Below are 18189 nucleotides of genomic sequence, written 5' to 3' on the forward strand. Positions count from 1 at the left end.
TAGAACTTTTTATATCCCGCATATAAGGAAATATAACTGCTTATATGCGCAACTTCTTTTTTTATATAGCTCGGTCCCTGCAAGTGATCCAAGGTTGGTGCCATACAATAAAATAATACTACGATTAAGAGCTTTAAAACGACATATGTCTCAACAGTATACATCCATGGGACACTCCCCATACAAAAGTGCCCATTGTCCTTTGGAGGTTTAAAGTAATTGTTGTATTATATAATATTTTTTATATAATACAACAATTAATAATTATTTTATATAATTACTTTAAACCCGCCCGTGCGTCTTGCTCTCGCAAATACATATACAAACAAGTGTGAGCGAAACGTGAATGATAATAAATGACACGTTCGAATTGTATTTTTTTTAATTCAACTAATTTTCAAAACTAGTCTGAGCCCACAAGTCGGTTTTATTGTAATTTCAAAATAATTTTTGAAACTTCCAAGGAACCTCAAACCCATCATTTCGTCCCCGAACCTTATAGATTTTCAATAACGAACTTTGCGACCGTAAAAATGAAAAGTTAAACAGTAATATAATATGTAAAACAGGGGATTTCGGTGAAATAATTTAGCATATTCTTTGGCGGAGGATTTATTCAAATGAGAGGAAGTTTTGACTGGAGTACATGCAGAGTCTGCCATGGAGGGTGTGCCCGCAGTCACAGCGATGGAAAAAAAATTACAAAACTACCTATATACGTATAGCGTTCGTTCATAGAACTCGTTTGCCATTAGAACACTGATCTTAAAATGAACGCTTATGTGTTTACGTTTCTGAGTATTGCATAACGGAGGGGTGTTAATTCTAAGATTGATTTTACTTGTATTTAGCTTAACAAACTGTTAGTTATTATTTACAAAACAAGCCACAATTGCACTGCTTAGCCTATGAATATATTTGATGTCTCGCCGTTATGTTGATTTCTAATTAGTTTTCTTTTTTGTGTTTCTAATAAATTTAGTAAATTAACAGTAGTTTTCTGCGAGTCGTTCGTATTGATATATTGAAATAGGTACAGAAAATATGTCTATTTTCTATATTTCCGGTTTAGATCGTTAGTTTTAAGTTGTCTTTTGTACTTAACAATAATGCTGCAATGTGATCAGTCAATACCGGACATGTTTCAAATTCTTTATTACACTATCTATAGGATAAACATTATATTAACAGATTATAAAAATGCTTACTAGTCAACCAATTTAGTAATACGACAAAAAATATAGGTTTTTTTAAATGGAAAGTTGTTGTCGCTTACACTGCCGCCCTACCTTTACCTCAATTTGACACAATGACGTTCAAAACTGCTGCCGTCGTTACAGCTAATTCTATACCCTAATCCCCGGAATTAGGGCCTAAATTGCCTCGCCTCCAACTTTGTTAGTCCAACTGCCAGCGATTTGAATAATATCAATGTCCCAACTTGCTTTAATAACAGTTTTATGTTCGAGTAGTCATCTTATTGAGATTAGATTTGGTTTCTGGTGATTTGTTTGGAAGCGAGGTTTTATGATCGCTTGTAACTTGGCTTAGAGATTTTTTGGTCGTTTTATAATATGTATTATGGAATAAAAGGCACATACACTGGATAAATTAATGATTAAAATGTACATTTTATGACAATGTGTTGTATGTTTATTGTGACCTAATTTTTTTATAAAAAAATAGTATTAGCTTTTACGTATCATATTTATCTGTCTTTGCGGATTTTTTTTTGGTTTGGCCACTTTTTTGTTTGCGAAATACAAAATATTATTAGTACCTAATTATATTGTAGGTACCTATATACTCGTATACTCACAACATATATTATTGTTTTTTACTGAATCGTCCTGTATTTCTAATGTTGGTCATTAACTTTTTTTTAATTTTACGTTACGTCGTATTTGAGCAAACGAAAGGAAAAAAGCAACTCTTATTACAATGGAATATGAGTGATTTTTAAATGATTTTCGATATTACTTACTCGAATACACCTTACACTCGGTTTTAACTTACTTGCTGTACAATTATTTCTCGTCATTGGTATTATAAAATATGTGCCCCGCATTGAAATATGAACCTTAACCCATTGCTATAAGTTTGAAAGCGTGGAGTCGGCGACGCGAGCGAAAGAGGCGCTACACGGCTGCGACATATACTCCGGGTGCTGCACTCTCAAAATTGAATATGCCAAGGTACGTACTAATGTTTAAGCAATGGAACCTTAATTACGAAATTGTTTTTTCTTTAGCATTTTCTCATGTTTTTTTTTTAGCCATCAAACGAGCAGACGCTCATTAATATCGTTTTTGTAGTAATATAATTAAGTGTAATACATGCCCTTACCAGGATTTGGACACGGCACCATCGGCTTCATAGGTAGTGTGACCCACTAGGTCTGACACGTCAAAAGGGTCGTGACATTACAGGAACAAGTTACAGTTTTATTTTCTAACGATTCTTTCTTTCAGCGAAAAGTAGAATACTAATTATTATAAGCAAAAGTTTCGCCTAAAAGATAATCTTGAAATGTGTTTATAATCATTATTTAGTTAACAGCTTAACACCCGACAAAATACGTCAGAACGATACAACAATTTTTAAATAAAAATGGAAAATGCACCGCTTGGCCAAGATTCGAACCTGCCACCATTTGGATCACCGTTTCAATCGGTCTTCACCAACTGAGATCCCGAAGCTTACCTGAACAAACAATAAATAAATTAGGTAATAGAACATATTATTCGAAATATTTTGCTTATAATATATATTATACATAAATATTGTAACAAATTGTAGGTCTTTATTTATCGATTGAACTTACATCCAAAAAAACCTTTAACCGACTGCTCGGTTTCTTGTCATTTCAAAACATACTCTATCTCCCTTACAATACGACTTTGTTTCGGACAGCACATGTTCTCCTTTATCCATGAGAAACGGGACACCGTGTAAAGAAAGCGAAAGGCTTCACTAAGTGACGGATGGACAGACAAACACTTTACGGTATTTATTACATTATACAACAGCTATATATACTGAAATGGACATATCGTGTTACAAGGATATCTAAAGTGTAACAATAATTTTTGGAACAATACGGTTATGCCGGTCAACCTTTGCTTATAATAATAAGTTTTCGGTGGTTAGGAAACCAACAGACAGGTGTAATTCTATTTCTCCCTGTCATCCAATTGACCTTTTATTGAATTTTTATACTGCACCCTGACAGTCTGGACACATTTTGCAAATGAAAGTGTACCTTCAGAACAGTGGGAAGTACATTTTTTCATGATAAAATAAAAATCGAAAGTTTTCCTTGCTGTAATGTACTTAAACTGGAGAATTGGTTGCAATATTTTACTCTGTACAGTCTGTTTTTTTAAACTGCCCATAGGAAATAATTATCGAAAATAGAAAATGTACTTTATAGTTAAAATAACAACAGAATATAGATTTTGCCTGTGTGTTCATTCGTATAGAAGTTATTAAATTGAAAACTGGTTACCTTTTTGACGACAGTTCAGTAGTTATAAACCACACTTTGTTCATTGAAAATGCTTCTTTATCATCCATATGACATTGCACGCTGTATTCCTAGAATACGCTCTATTCCCGTAAAACTCACGTAAACAAATAAACAACGGCATCAATCCCAACATACGTCCTCCCACCGTGATGTGTCGTGTCCAAATAACACAACCGTTCTAAATTCGAAATGCGTTTTTCTTTTTCAAACGAGACCGCAGTACGCGCGTGAACTGCCACAACGTTTCACGCTGCGCGAATCAAAAACAAAAAGCGATCAAATTAAATTTAAGCAGTGATTTAAAATGTATTCTTACCTGTTGTTTTAAGATCTAATTTCGAATGCGTTACTTACGTGAGATATGAGAGACGAAATTTGAAATGACATAATGTATATTGTGGGTAGGTTGAAAATTGTCACGTTGTTGGCGCGGCGTAATTTAGTGGATTCGGTTTGATTTTCAAAATAAGCTGCGTTCAAGCTCGTGTTCTAAATGAGCTGTGAATTGTTGAATATTGTCGCGACATTTCGTTTCTGATTTCCGTGAATGGTTGCAATAAATATGTTTTAGTTCTAGACTTCTGGTACTGATATAAAATTAGTATTATGTATTAACTTTCGAAAACCTAGGCGATAAAACGAATTGGAATTATTATAAAACAAATTCTTAAACATAAAGTTGTTTAACGCGAAATATGTTACGTATACATTTTTAAATTTGCCACACATAAGTTTTTAACTAATATAGAAATCATATTCAATTCTACACAAATGAAGTCGCAACAAAAATAAGTTCATCTATATACCTAAGAGTTCTACTGAATGTGTATTTTCTTCTAAAAAATCTAGCTAGATTAACTTTTCGCTCTCTAAAAGTCACTGAAAAGTTACAAAACCTTTGATATTTACCAGTCGCTTTTTGGTGAAGGAAAACATCGTGGGGAAACCGCATTAATCCCAATAAAGTCTAGCTTACCCTTTGAGTTGGAAAGTCAGATGCTACGCCAATTCTTCGGATTAGTTGCGAAGCCGATCCCAGGCTCCCATGAGCTGATCCATATCGTATGTAGACCTAAGATTTGACGTATCTTTAAGTTCGAATCGGACCGACAGATGTTAAAGACCAATTTTATAAAATAGCCTGCATCAAATACGCTACGTATTGCTACGCCGTAGGCGGCTACGCGCTCACTTTCGTAGCGTTGCTACGAGAACGTTTCGTAGTATAATGAGAACTATTGTTTAATTTATTTATTTTTGGTCAAATCATGCAAAAAACCGAGAACACCTTTTCACCAGTGTCTGATCCACCAAACCTTGCTAGTGCAATAGGTAGTGCCATTTTAGTGCGTTTCTTCTACATCAAGTGGTTAGGCAATCCAAGGAAATTTATCTAAAATTAATCTCCTAAGGCTCCCAAAATGTATGCAAACCTCCTGGGATTGAACAAACTTACACGCATTAAGGACTGAATGAAAGTATTAAAACGATTTCCAGCTTGCCGGGAATTAATTCCTCAAAACGCAAGTTTCGGATCTAATTTGATTGGCATATACTTTCTCCACTGTTTCATTATTTTTCCACTAATACAAAAAATGTCGTTAATTTTATTTATTAACCAAAAAATAGTACACCATCAGATCCACAGCGGCGCAAGCTTTGTCACATTACAGAAAACTCATTCACCTCAGGTTTCGTCAAAACAGAATGTCTATTTACACACAGTAACAGACGGGCGCGAAATTCAAATTAACTATGGGAAGTCAACAATTCGCGCCTACATTTTTTAAATTTGCCGCCTTTTTCTACTGAGAAAGTGTGTAGTGGCCACAGTATAGTTGTTCGATCCCTGGGTCTTATAGAGTGTGTAATCGTTTTAAATATTTGTTTATACCAAATTTTATAACAAATTGTTATTTTTTCCATAACAATAAGCTCCCGAGTCACAGCTTCCGTAACGTAAGCACAATATTCGGGACTTTAGGGAGCATTTTAAAAGCTTCTGAACGGAGCTTTTGTCGCGAGTAAAGGTGACAATGGGTGACACGGTGTTTTGCATCAATCATGATTTTTGTTGAATGGCTTTTATGTTTAATACGGGGAGGAATGGGGAAATTCTTTTAAATAAGTTAATAAATACAAATATTTTAACGTATTTTGATGTATATTAACCATAGATATGCCCCGATATTTGAATTTTTAGGTTTTTTATTTATTATTAAAAATTAGGAGCGAAAAACACATTTCATAAAACATTTTAAATGCTGACTCTTATAATAATTAAAGATTCGAAAAAATCAATCAAAGAAACAAAAAACTGAGTCAAAATAGTTTGAATAATGTTAATAAATAAAAAGCATCTATTTCGGACCAGACATCCGTATTACAAAAACAACAAATAATTAAAATATTTACATATAAATTATTAATTAAATAAAACCAACATTATCAATTAAAGTAAAATTATCAATTATATTAAAATTATCAATTAAATTAAAATTATTATAATATCCAGACAGGAAAATGAGGACTACGTTTGTATGAAAGGGCGATTTGGCGCGGCCGCGGTGTATTCTCTTAACGCGATCTTCAAGGTCGTCTGAGAAAAATATCAAAACCGTAGCAAGTTGTTTTGAATTCTTGTTAAAGGTATTATCATGCGCATTATAGGGTGTCTCCTATAGTTATTGGCCACTCTGTAGTAATTCGCCACTCTTAACAATAAGACTCCTATTGTCTTGCTTCTCTGTGATTTGTTAAGGGTAGCCAATTACTATGGCAGGTATTTGAAAGTGGAAAAATTACTGCCTTGGGTGAGACTTGAACTTACCGCCTCTAGATCGATACTCCACTTTTAAATTTATTCTAAGCTTAATAGCATCGTTTCCAGACGTTTCTGCTTGTTAAAAAATAATTTACTATGGAAGGGCCAATTACTATAGCAGTCACCTGATATTATCATGCCTCAATGCTGTTCTTATAGAACAGAGATTGGAGTTGGTTACAATAATTTCTGGTGCTCAAATCTAGCAGAAGTATGAAGAGAGCTATAGAAACGTTGTCATAATACAAAATTTTAAAAATCACTTGGGTTTTGTTTACAAATGTTGTTACAGTTAAAATGCTTACTACAATACCTATTTTTTAAGCACTGTTTTACTTCCATAACACAACAATAAAGACATTCTCAGTAAATTACTCGTAGCACCAAAGCGGTTATTAAGGCGGAGAGCGAAAAATAGGATGGAAACGAAATCACCGGCGCGTGGTATGCTTCCGATTAAAAGGAAATAAAAGCGCGGGGACGTGCGATATAGCAGGGTGGCCGAGTGTGAAAAACCCACAGATTATAAACGGAACTGTCAGGAACCTAAAAAATCTGTTGTCTGTGGTTTATATTTCTTTGGGTTTTGACATACCGGATGTAACAAAAATAGTGCGTGTTTGATTAGGAAAAAGTACAAGAATCTTTTTTGACGTGAATTTTTTTGGCCATTGTATGGAGGGTTGGCCGACTTAGACGACCTGCCGCATGAAAGATATTTTTTTTCGCATCAAAAAAGTTTTTTTTTACTGTTTCCTAACCAGAACACGATACCGAATATGTCCTTACATGGATCCCCACTATTTTTGATACATCTAAAATATGGGATTACTGCTTGACACAGACTGTTACAGACGTTTTACTTGATAATTTAATAATTATATGAAACCAATGTATTACTTAGCTTCTAATTAAAAGGAAAAAAAATCCTTTCGCATGCGGGGATAGCACGGAGTCAGGCAGACCGATTTGAAGTTTTTTTTATGTTCGACAAAAACTTTATTTGTTTTATTGAATTACCGGACTAATCACGTTTTTTACAGTAATTAGAAAATAAATTAACCGGATTGAGAATTATGTTGAGTGCGTCTGATAAGGTGTAGCTAAATTATTTTTGGAACGGAAACAAAGCGGTGAACAATATTTTTGTAACCAAAAACATCACTTTTGACACTGAAAGATCGTGTGTAACATGTTAAAAGCATTGTTCGAGTGGGGCCGAAATTCTCCCATTCTTTTTGCTATCACGCGGAACCCTAAAGTCCCGAAATCATCTTATGAATGCATTTTAAACTTAAATCTGTCTTTTCTTCTGTAATTTAATGGTACGTCCTCGTTTTGAAATACTTGCTTGTTTCGGCCCCGTTGAAATTTTCCACGGTAGGAGAAGTAAAATTTTTAAAAATGTGATACCAACGTGATATGAAAGTTTTATAAAATTTGACCCACTTCCCGATATCCGATTGACCTGAAAATTTGCATACATGAGTGAGTCGGGTGATAATGCAATATTATGGTACCATAGAGCTGGTCTGATGATGGAGACAGGAGGTGGCCATAGGAACTCTGTGATGAAACAACGCAACCTAATTGTTTGGGGTTTTTAGAATTGTCTCGATGAGTATTAGTTGCCCGTGGAGAAAAGAACAGTCAACGATAAAAGCTTGTACCAAAAATGAAATTTTGGCCAAAACCTTGTTTGAAAATCTGATTACGCTCCCTAGAAAAAATCCGGTGTTTACTTGATTTCATAAAGTTTCTGCTGATAGCCTAAAGGATTCATAAAGCCGTTTATTACGTTGTTTTTATTTTATTAAATATTTTATATTTCGGTAAAAAATATTTTCCATTTTTGTTTTGTGTAAAATAAAGTCAGGGTTATATTTTTTTTTACTGGCGCACTGAGCGGCATTGAGATTTTATAAATCTGTTATAGATATGATATGTATTGTGTTAACTGCAACATCAAATTGGAGCAACGAGGGGAGTTACGTATAGACATCTGTTTGGTAAATAATGACTACATATTATATAGATGTATATTATATTATACATGTGCTGGTTAGATTAGGTAGGTTAGGAAAGATTGTAATAACCAACCTAACCGTAATATTAAAGAGTCCCCGGCAAGCTGGACCGAATTTCACCTTCCCATACAAACTGAGTAATATCCTAAAGAAAGAGACTAAGCATACTGTTTCATTCAAGTCTCGTGAATCTGAATGTAAGCCTTACGAGTCCCCGGCAAGCTCGGCCGAATTTCACCTTCCCATTACAAACGGAGTAATATCCTAAAGAAAGAGACTAGGTATACTGTTTCATTCAAGTCTCGTGAATCAGAATCTAAGCCTTACGAGTCCCCGCTAAGCTCGGCTGAATTTCACCTTCCCATACAAACGGAGTAATACTAATATCCTAAAGAAAGAGATTAAGAATACTGTTTCATTCAAGTCTCGTGAATCTGAATGTAAGCCTTACGAGTCCCCGGCAAGCTGGGCCGAATTTCACCTTCCCATACAAACGAAGTAATATCCTAAAGAAAGAGACTAGGTATACTGTTTCATTCAAGTCTCGTGAATCTGAATCTAAGCCTTAAAGAGTCCCCGGTAAGCTCGGCCGAATTTCACCTTCCCATACTAGCGGAGTTTAGTTCTCATTTTCACTAAGTGTTGGATTGTAATTAAACTTTGCACATACAATAACATCAGATATATCTAATGCTGTAATTAGTTTTGCTTTTGTCTCTGTCTGTACTTTTTCCACAGGCAACAAATAGTCATCGAGACAATTCTAACAACCCCAAATACAATGAGTGTTTTGCGTTGTCTTATCACAGTTCCCATGGCCACCATCTGTCTCAAATATCAAATCAATGTAAGGATAAAAAATCTGAATGCCACTCTCTATATTACTAACTTTTTCATAGGATTAAACGCACAGGCCCTTTTCGCTGTTTAAACGTTACTTATTAGCTACAAATTCCAGCTTTTCATCCTCTCCATTGTAATGTTAACCTGCGGGTTGGAAGCGTCGCGGGTCGCCAGTTCGATCCTAAAGAGCCCAACAAATGGGGGTCCCTTGTACAACAAGGGTGTGCTTTCCGTGAAAATTGAAGCTGGACTAAGGGCTATAATGTTTGTGATTTGTTTGCGTTGAAAATGCGGGAAGTTTTTTTCGTGAGTTTTTTTATGTCGGTGGCTGTGAAATGTTTATGGTGTTAAGGTTTCCGTAGTCAACTGAGAACCCTTATAGTTTCGCCATGTCCGTCCGTCTGTCTGCCTATCTGTCCATCCGTGGCTTTGCTCCGTGATTATTAGGGCTAGAAAGCTGAAATTTGGCATAAAATAATAGAAACTAGAAAAATGTTTTTGTTTTTTGTTTTGTGTACGCTTCCTCGTATACGAAATGTGGGTATGATTTTGTTTTCGCTTCAACCCTTTTGTGTGGGGTGTCGTTTGATAGGTCTTTCAAAACAAATATGGGTCTTTAAAAATCATTTTTTGATATTTTCGGAAATAATCGCTTTGGAAGAAAACAAAACTGTGCCCCCTATAACATTTGAATCATGGGTCCAAAAAATATGAAAAAAAAATCGACAATCGATTTCCAAGGAAACCTATACAAGGTGCGCGTGAGCATTGCGAGACATTTTAACTAAGCATTCCTGTCATAAACTAAACTAAAATGTCATATAAAATTTTCTGGATTAGGCCTAGTTTCAGAGATACTTAAATGTTTTTGTATATAGAAAACCTGATCGGGACAGTGGTTTTAGAATTTTTCAAATTTATTTTGACGGACGGGTAACTACGCAACCCTACACTGAGCAAGGCCCGACATACTCTTGTTCTTTGTCAACGCGAGCTGGGGGAACAGATCGGCAAAGGGCTCGAAACGCAATGTAGGTATTGTAAGCTCTGGTTTCCTAGGAGAGCGGTGCTGTCATACAAAATACTACTCCATTCATATTTAGCCGTATTATTTTGTATGGAGACTGCCACTATATGACGGCCTGCTATTCTAGGAAGCCAGAGATGGCATACTTAGTCAGGTCATAAGTTCTGTCAAAAAGGTTTTGACTAATAAAAAAGCTATAGGATAAGCTTTCTTAAAGCTTATTCAATGCTGTATTACTTACATTATAATCAAACTTAATTTGCTGTCTCAGTTTTGCACAATTCAACATATGTAATATTCAGAAAAATGTTATAAAAAAACATGCAAAAAATACACAACCTGTTCGAGGTGATTTTGATCCCTAGTTATTTATTTTTCTTGTTTACATGGTCTAATCTTACATAAAATAAAGGCTGGATCTTTTATCTTTCTTAAAATATATAATTCATGTGAATTGGTATTGCCAACCTGCAACTGTACGTGTTTTACCAAACGTACTCGTAGGATGGCAGTCAAAAATTTGCGTATCACTGAAAAATAGTTTGAAGGGTATTGGCTGAAGTACAGACTTGTTGGAAAACTAATTGCAGGTGATAAGATAACATTCTAATAAAGTCGTTTCATACAAATGATTGTACCTATTATATTAATGTGACACTGATTTTTACTCCCTTTGGTAAAGTATAACTTTTCACAATCCAGCCGTGTATTTGCGTCCAACGTCAATCCCAAAGTAAACAAGTAGTAAATTAAGATGCGATCTAAATTTTAAACTAATTATATTACGTTTTGATCAGTATAAAACAAGCTTTCAATTCATGGCAATTTTTTTTATTAAAAGCTACATTTTTGACAGAACTTATGACCCAACTAAGTATTCAGTTCAAATATTTTAAAGAAATAATGTTTAAATATGCAAACAAAATAGCATCTTAGAGCAGGTTATTATAAAATACCCAAAAAAATTGTAATGTGTGCAAAAACTTTAGCTTGGCTCTTTTTTAGTTTCTGTTTTGGGAACATATCAAAAACTCCTAAATGTGTACGAATTTATCTTTGCACCTACTACAGTTTTAAATACCTACATGTAACGCCTATCAAAAAAGTGCCTAAATCGGTGTAGACTAACCTACGACTGCTACGAGCAAACATAATAGGTCTGTCAAAAACAGTATATTGCTGAAAATCCCAAGGTTATCCGTTAAGATAAACCGATCCATCCGATTGCGTCACAACCGACAAATGCCCGACGATGTCGACAACTCCCAAACAAAAGCGCAAATCGACGTAATCCCCTAACAATGAGAACTGGCATCGACTTATCGAGCCTTAATAACCCCCTTTCAAACTATACAAGTCGGAATGGGACTTGCAGTTCGATTGCCGAACCATAATAGGTGTAGCTTGATTTATCTGCTATCATAGCCCGTGTGTGAGTTCAAATTTGGACGTTATTTAACTGGAAATAAAATTGAGTTTTGGTTTGTAAAGTTGGCGAAAATAGGAGTTTGCGATATTAATTGGGAGCCTGTCGAAAGTTGGTCGAGTGAGGTAATGTTTTGGATGAATTCCGCTTGGGACTGAAGAGTCTTTGAATTTTGGAAACAATAGAGGTGGTTGTTGTACCTCTGTCATTACAAGTTGAGTCCTTATGAATCATGAATAATATAATACGTGGGCAATACTGAAAGTTCGTGTATGATCCACTTTGAGATACGCAGTGAAATAAAACATTTGTTTGAAAATATAACTGTATCACTTTTATTTACAACTTATTTGGGTGTCGTGTGTATTTTAGGAATGCTGGCAGTTTGAAAAACGCATGTAGTGCGTTTTTATTATTTAATCTACAAAAAAATCGCATGTGAGCAGATTCAGACAACCTGAGGTAAACTGAGTCATGTTAAAAAAATCTCACATGCACCTGTGTGCGTCAGAAAACATTTGTCGAAATATATACCCCACAAAATACTACTACAAATCACTGAGGGCACAATTTTTTACATAAAAAGTCCCGAGGAAAAATTAGCCGTGTATTTTTCAAGATGACCCGTATATCGTAAAGAAAATTTGTACTCAGTACCGGTGTCATGTAATGGTTTTTTCACAGGGTTTTTTTTTATAATAGTCAAATTCATTTTTTATAAAAAAAAAATCTTGATATAAATAAATAAATATTATAGAACATTATTACACAAATTGACTAAGACCCACAGTAAGCTCAATAAGGCTTGTGTTGAGGGTACTTAGACAACGATATAGATAATATATAAAATGATATGCTGAATCTCCTATTGTAATTCACGTTATTTCATTGCAGTATTCATCATATATTTGTATAAAATGACTAGTAAAATATGCAATTTACAAACTAACCTACATTGCTCGTACGAAAAAACACAAAGGTGACAATATTATTGGTCGGTACTGTACTTCTTATCAGTACCCCTAGTGTAAATAAATTCGATTTTGAAACGTGACGTACGCGTTTAGAAAGAGCGCGCCAAGCGGGACGTTTTGGAAACTCAAAATCCTATACAAAATGAGACTTAACGCAAACGCGTTCGTCACGTTATGATGTCGATAAAATTTACACTAGGGGTACAGTTTTACAGTAACTGATCAATTTCTGCGTTTAAAAACTTACGAGTAATCTAGTACCTCTATAGTATTTTAGCGTCTGTATCACCCTATTGTTTATAAGAGAAGTTTTCCAATCGACCATGTTAGATTCTCCTTAACTGCAACTACAAGTCCCAAGTGCAAAAACCTCAACCAATCCTGTGTCTCCATTAATCATGCTTTCAAGATCGGGGGTAGTTGAAGTCACAGATCACTTGCACGCAGACAATGCGTACGTTATTTCATCACAGATCAGATACGTTCGCATAGTAGAGTTGCGTCCTTGTTCATCTACGGCCAGAATAAAATTGTGCTTTATAACTTAATTTGCTTTTTTATTGATTCACAGTGCATCTAACTCATTTTTAAACTAATGTGTAGGAATTGCATTGCCTAATCAATATCAGATTTTTACCCCTTGATTGAGTGTGAAAAATTCCTTGTTTGGGTTCTTTTTTTGCAATAAAGGTGTGTGAATTTATTTTGATATCAAACACAGACAGGCCAATTCGAGTTATAGATCTGTCAGTATCAAAAGTGACGTTTTTGGTTGAAGGTTGACATAATGCGCAATTCAGCAGGTCCTCTTGTCATATATCTGTTAGATATCAGGCTGATATATAAGTCATATCTAACGTCAAAGTTACATTGATTGTCCGAATCGCAGCTAGGGTCAGACCAAGATAAGTCTGCAACTATTTTGATAGCACAGGCGGTGCAAGTATTATTTTAAATGTCAAATTTCCATGAAATTATTACGTATAAATAACACTTGAGCTGCGTGTGCTATCAAAATCGTTGCAGACTTGTCTTGGTCTGACTCTGTCTGTTATCAAAAGGAGATGGGAACCATCTCATATTGGAATGATGTCAGATCCATGTTAGATCGGTATCACATATTGTTGAAATTGGCCTGAGATTATCTCTTCTTCTCAGTCGTATACTCTTGTCAGAGTAGTCGTGGTCATTGCGGTCGTTTGACGGCCTTTTTCATTGTTTCCCGCCATGCTTCTCTATTTATTGCCTGCCGCATGCATAGATTTAAAGGTGACCCGGTGAGAGCTTTCAGTTGGTCGGGCTATGGGATGGAGAGTCTATGGGATGTGCTCTACGTTTAACTTAAGTTCCGGATAATAGTTCTTCGTTACCTTTGTGGAAAATGCGCTCCTTTAATTTGACGTCCGGTAAAAGTTTCGTAGACCATTATATCTGTATTAAATATACGCGCTTATTTCTGTTGGAAGTGTCTCCTTTTCCATTGCAAATTGTCATTTATAAGTTTTACTTCTTACAATTTTTTTTTACGAAAATGTCAGATCAAGTGAAAAAAATAAGCAGTTAAGTAGGTACCTATTCTCTTCCTTACTCACAAAAAGCGGAATACCATTGGTTTTACTAAGTTAACCATAACTAAAAGCCCAATTCGAGTTCCAGTTATTAAATCTCATTCCTATGATACTGACATGATACTGATCGGTCAGTGTCAGAAGTGACGTTTTTATTTGAAGAAGATTGGAACCGTGCATGTGTTAAATAATTGTTTTTTAACCACAGTCATGCAACATTCCTATTACATCAGATGTCTGGCTATTTTTTTTCAACGCATTGCAACATAATAAGTAGGTACAGTTGACGTCAAAGATATGTTGACATTGTTCGCCTTATTACAAAAGAGGAAGGACGTGCAAAAGTGTAAACATATCTTTGACCTCGTATGTACCATAGTCAATGTATCGTAATGAATCCTAGGCCACTATAGAACCTTGTCGCTTTAACTACTAGATACTTGACACGCATCACTCAATAACACTGTCGTAGAAGACATTATGGCATGGTTCTACAGTGGCCTAGGAATCAAATTGGTTGACTGTACATCACGGAGCCTTAATATGACTATTAAAACCCAAATTAAATTTAAAACTAGGTATTTAATTGGCGATGAATGATGATGGCGTCTTACATGGTTTATATGAACAGACAAAGACATGTAAATTTAATATTATTAATGGCCGTGCCGTTAGCGCCTGTTCAATCGTGACGGCAAAATCACTCGCGCACTGAATCTCACAGCAAACGCAGACTAACTTCAGGAGTCTAAACCTTATTCGGCTTATTCCCAAGACATAGAATCCACTGATGGTGAATTATGCGCCGTGGGATGGGAAAATCCGGCAGATTTTACTACGCATTCCTGAGATCATAAGACGCAAATGATGTTATGAAATTTTGGTCATTTGAAAAAAAATTGCGAAAATAAAAAAATTGTTTTGCGTTTTCTGCACACGACACATTATTTATTTTTACACCTTAGCTAAAAAAAAATAGGGCGAATAAGTAAAGTATTTTTTTTATTTACCTACACATAAAAATTGCGAGTTTCGCTTAAAACTTTAATGTTTGTCAGTAGGCATGTCTAAATCAAGTCACATAGTGATAGCGTCGAAAGCCAAAAAGGTGTTTTTTACTAAGTTATTACAGAAACAATTTTTTATAAAAATTGTCATTGTCTCTAAAACAAGACCGATTTCAGAAAACTTTGTATGACATTCTAGTTTCTAAATGCAGTCAAGTACACCTTTAAAACCTTTCAGGTTTTACCAGCCCACGGTGTATATTGTTTTAATTCGTTACATTTGTACGAGTAGATGCAAATGCGGCTGCAGGCGATATATTAGTCGCATCGCGCGTTAACGGCCGTGCGGCTTTACAACGCCCGGCGATTTCGCGTACTTTCACGGCGAAAACAAAAATAACTACTTGAATTGGTGGACCGTGGAAATAATTGTAAAAACAGGAGTAAAATTTTATGTTGGTCGTAGATTTTACTTTAAAATAATTATTTTTTACCTCTGGCAGAAAAAGAGGGGTGTTATAAGGTTATCTCGTGTAGGTATGTGGTTGCGCTTGGTTGCGCGTAGCAATACTAACGAATGAACCGATGTAAGAGCGGTTTTTTTTTTTTCAATCAAGTGTTCGAATTTCTGTCGAGATTTATTTTTGTCAGTTTTTAAAGAAAACCTGTATACGAGGGTAAATAAAAAAATGGACATGCTCTAGCCATGTCAACAATACTATTCGCTTAGCACAGGAGGGTTATTTTTCTCTGCAGCTAACTGTACATCACGATGATTGATATTCGTCTATAAATCACTTTATTTATAATTAGTATACAAAGTAAATTTAGTTCCCCGACTTTCCATAAGCTCGCGTACACATGTGGCCACTCGCGTAAACGTGTGAATCCCAAGCGAGCAGAGTGGTTAAATGGCCAGACGACGAGACACTTGAGGACACGACAAAGGAACGCTTGTTTCAAGCACGTAACGATACGGCGAGAGTTTTTGTTGAGACGGATACTGTATTTTTGCGAGTGTTAGTTTGGTAGTTTCTTGAAACTGATTAAGTATATTTTCAAAAAAGTTTCAATTTTAATTACACTTGCTATTTTTTTTTGTGTTTGTCAGTTGTTTATATAAAACTTCACATAACATAAACATTTCCTTATGATAAAACTATTAGAAATAAATTCACACCCATACCACGGCGCCCATATGAAGTTAGTAACTAAGTAAGTAAACACTTAATTGTACGAGAGAAAAGAGATATTACATGACATAGAACATTATTGTGTAGTACAAAGGCGAACTTATCCCCAAAAGGATCTATTGCAGTTAACCTATAGCTACACCTGACGTATGTGGTTTGTTGTTTTTAATACTTTATTACCATTAACTCACTTTCAGAACAAAAAGAGAAGAGCAAGATTAATACTTATTTAGATAAATAGCTTAATAATCTTCATTATACCACATTTTTTAAAGAGTTGGCAATCCTATTATACAAATGACAACTGAGTGAACTTTACCACAGTAAATATATATTTAATACAATAATCAAGAGTTTCAAAAAGTAACTGTTTCCTTTTACTAAGTGGTTCAATCCAGAAACATTCAGTATTACCTAAGTATTCTCAACGCTTTTTAACATAATTATGCCCGTCCAGTGACAGTGAATAATGAGAGTCTTGTGCAACTGTTGTCAAGTGCAAGATAAAATTCGTTTCATAAACATCTTGAGTAACTAGTTATCTCTTTTATTTATATTTACTTATACTATTATAGGTAATAAATACTTGTGCAATAAACACTTCTGACTTGGAATTTAGATAGGTTGGGATAAAACACTTTTTTTATCGAATATTATTACAACGAGAGCTACCGCGTTTAATTTCGCCGCTAGGGGCGCTAGTGTAGACGAAGGTGTCTAAATGTCAACGGCAAATTTAGACGTTAAAATACCTTCGTGTATATTAGTATGTATTAAAAAAATAAGCATATCAGAATTTTGAGATCGGTTTATCTGGACCTACTTCTACATCAGTGGCGCCAATTGGTGAGCACAATAACGGTACCCCACATTAAGAAAACTACCTAATTCTAGATACCATTAAAAAGTACATTCCACGTTTGCGGTTATGCAACTTAGTGGCCGATATTTATAATTTGTCTTTTATTAAAACGTGTAAAAATTCAAAATAATAATAACGAATTTGCATTAGCCCTCTGTTAATTTATTTATTGCTTGATATTCGATTGTCCGCCAGTGTCTTTTATCGGTACAATAGGTATATTACACCTAGAGACAGAGGCTTGAAACGTTAACGCTGCGGCAGACAGATCTGCCGGACAGACAGAAGGACGGTCTAATGACTAAGTCCGGCGTTAAGGGATATAAGTGATATAAAGTACATTCGACTGAATATTGCACACTGGTTACTGTCACATGATTTTGAGGCCTAAATCACTAGAGGATTAATATAAGAATTATGTATAGGAAGTATGGGACGTAATCGTCCATAAAAAAAGAGAAAACGTTTATCCTCTTCTAAATATTTTCCATTCTCCATTTTTCATTTTTTTAGTAATAACATACTAAACATAGACATAATGAAAAACTAGGTTTATAGGTTTTCCTTTTTTGTGAAAAGCAGTATGTGTGACGTAGTAGCAAAATTATTTCCACCTTCGGCGTTAACACTTGAATCCCTCACTACGCTCGGGGTTTTATTTTAGAATCCTTCGCTTCATTCAGAATTCAATGTACGCCCTCGCCGTAAATATGCCATTTTGCTCCCTTGTGACGCAATCTACTATTAATTTAGAAGCAATTCCTTCTCTATGCTGAGTAGTATTATTTGTCAGTACAAATAATACTACTCAGCATATTCAGTAATATTGTTAAAATATAAGTTCAAGCATAATCTCGTACCATGTTACTTAAAGGTAAACTGGTCCGAAACACGAACTTAGACCCACGT

The 18189-nt window shown here is 35.0% G+C and overlaps 1 protein-coding gene across 3 annotated transcripts in view; it reads left to right on the forward strand.

Annotated features, from left to right (window-relative positions):
• The window catches only part of LOC133530999 (heterogeneous nuclear ribonucleoprotein L), a 695759-nt gene that overhangs the window by 584159 nt on the left and 93411 nt on the right, over window positions 1–18189 (forward strand). For all 3 annotated transcript variants that reach the window (XR_009801425.1, XR_009801426.1, XM_061869074.1), the window contains exon 4: window positions 2098–2195. Coding sequence is in view for 1 of the 3 variants with exons in the window: in XM_061869074.1 (XP_061725058.1) it covers window positions 2098–2195 (98 nt within the window). In the remaining 2 variants the exon portion in view is untranslated. The remainder of the gene's footprint in view (window positions 1–2097; window positions 2196–18189) is intronic.

The sequence above is a fragment of the Cydia pomonella genome, chromosome 24, assembly GCF_033807575.1.
Source record: "Cydia pomonella isolate Wapato2018A chromosome 24, ilCydPomo1, whole genome shotgun sequence".
Taxonomy (NCBI): Eukaryota; Metazoa; Arthropoda; class Insecta; order Lepidoptera; family Tortricidae; genus Cydia; species Cydia pomonella.